Source organism: Pterocles gutturalis, unplaced genomic scaffold (assembly GCF_000699245.1).
Source record: "Pterocles gutturalis isolate BGI_N339 unplaced genomic scaffold, ASM69924v1 scaffold22220, whole genome shotgun sequence".
NCBI lineage: Eukaryota > Metazoa > Chordata > Aves > Pterocliformes > Pteroclidae > Pterocles > Pterocles gutturalis.
The window spans coordinates 1,739-2,030 of NW_010143973.1; the positions used below are offsets into that span (position 1 = coordinate 1,739).

The following is a 292-nucleotide window of genomic DNA, read 5'->3' on the forward strand; positions in this document are numbered from 1 at the left end:
CTTGTCACGTTGTGCGGGCCGGGGGCTCCCGCTCCAGCCCAGCTCCCCTGCCTCCTCCTCCTCCTCTGTGCTGGTGGGGGGTGCAGCAGCAGGGGTGGGGGTGGTGGTGCTGCCCCCCGAAAAGGCACTGGGCAGGCTCATGGGCATCTGCAGGGACTCCATGCTGCGGTGCAGGCCTGAGAGCTTGGGGTACATCCTGCCCTCCTTCGGGACGCTGAAGCCACCCATGAGCTCCAGGCCCTGGGAGAAGCTGGCCGAGTTGATGTTGAGGATGGGGGCAGGACTGGGGCTG

At 67.8% G+C, this 292-nt stretch overlaps 1 protein-coding gene across 1 annotated transcript in view; it reads right to left on the bottom strand.

Annotated features, from left to right (window-relative positions):
* Positions 1–292, bottom strand: part of LOC104470145 (neuron navigator 1-like) — a gene marked incomplete at both ends in the record, with an annotated part of 4,007 nt that overhangs the window by 1,399 nt on the left and 2,316 nt on the right. The window contains 1 exon segment of the mRNA XM_010084966.1: positions 5–289. Coding sequence (XP_010083268.1) covers positions 5–289 — 285 coding nt within the window.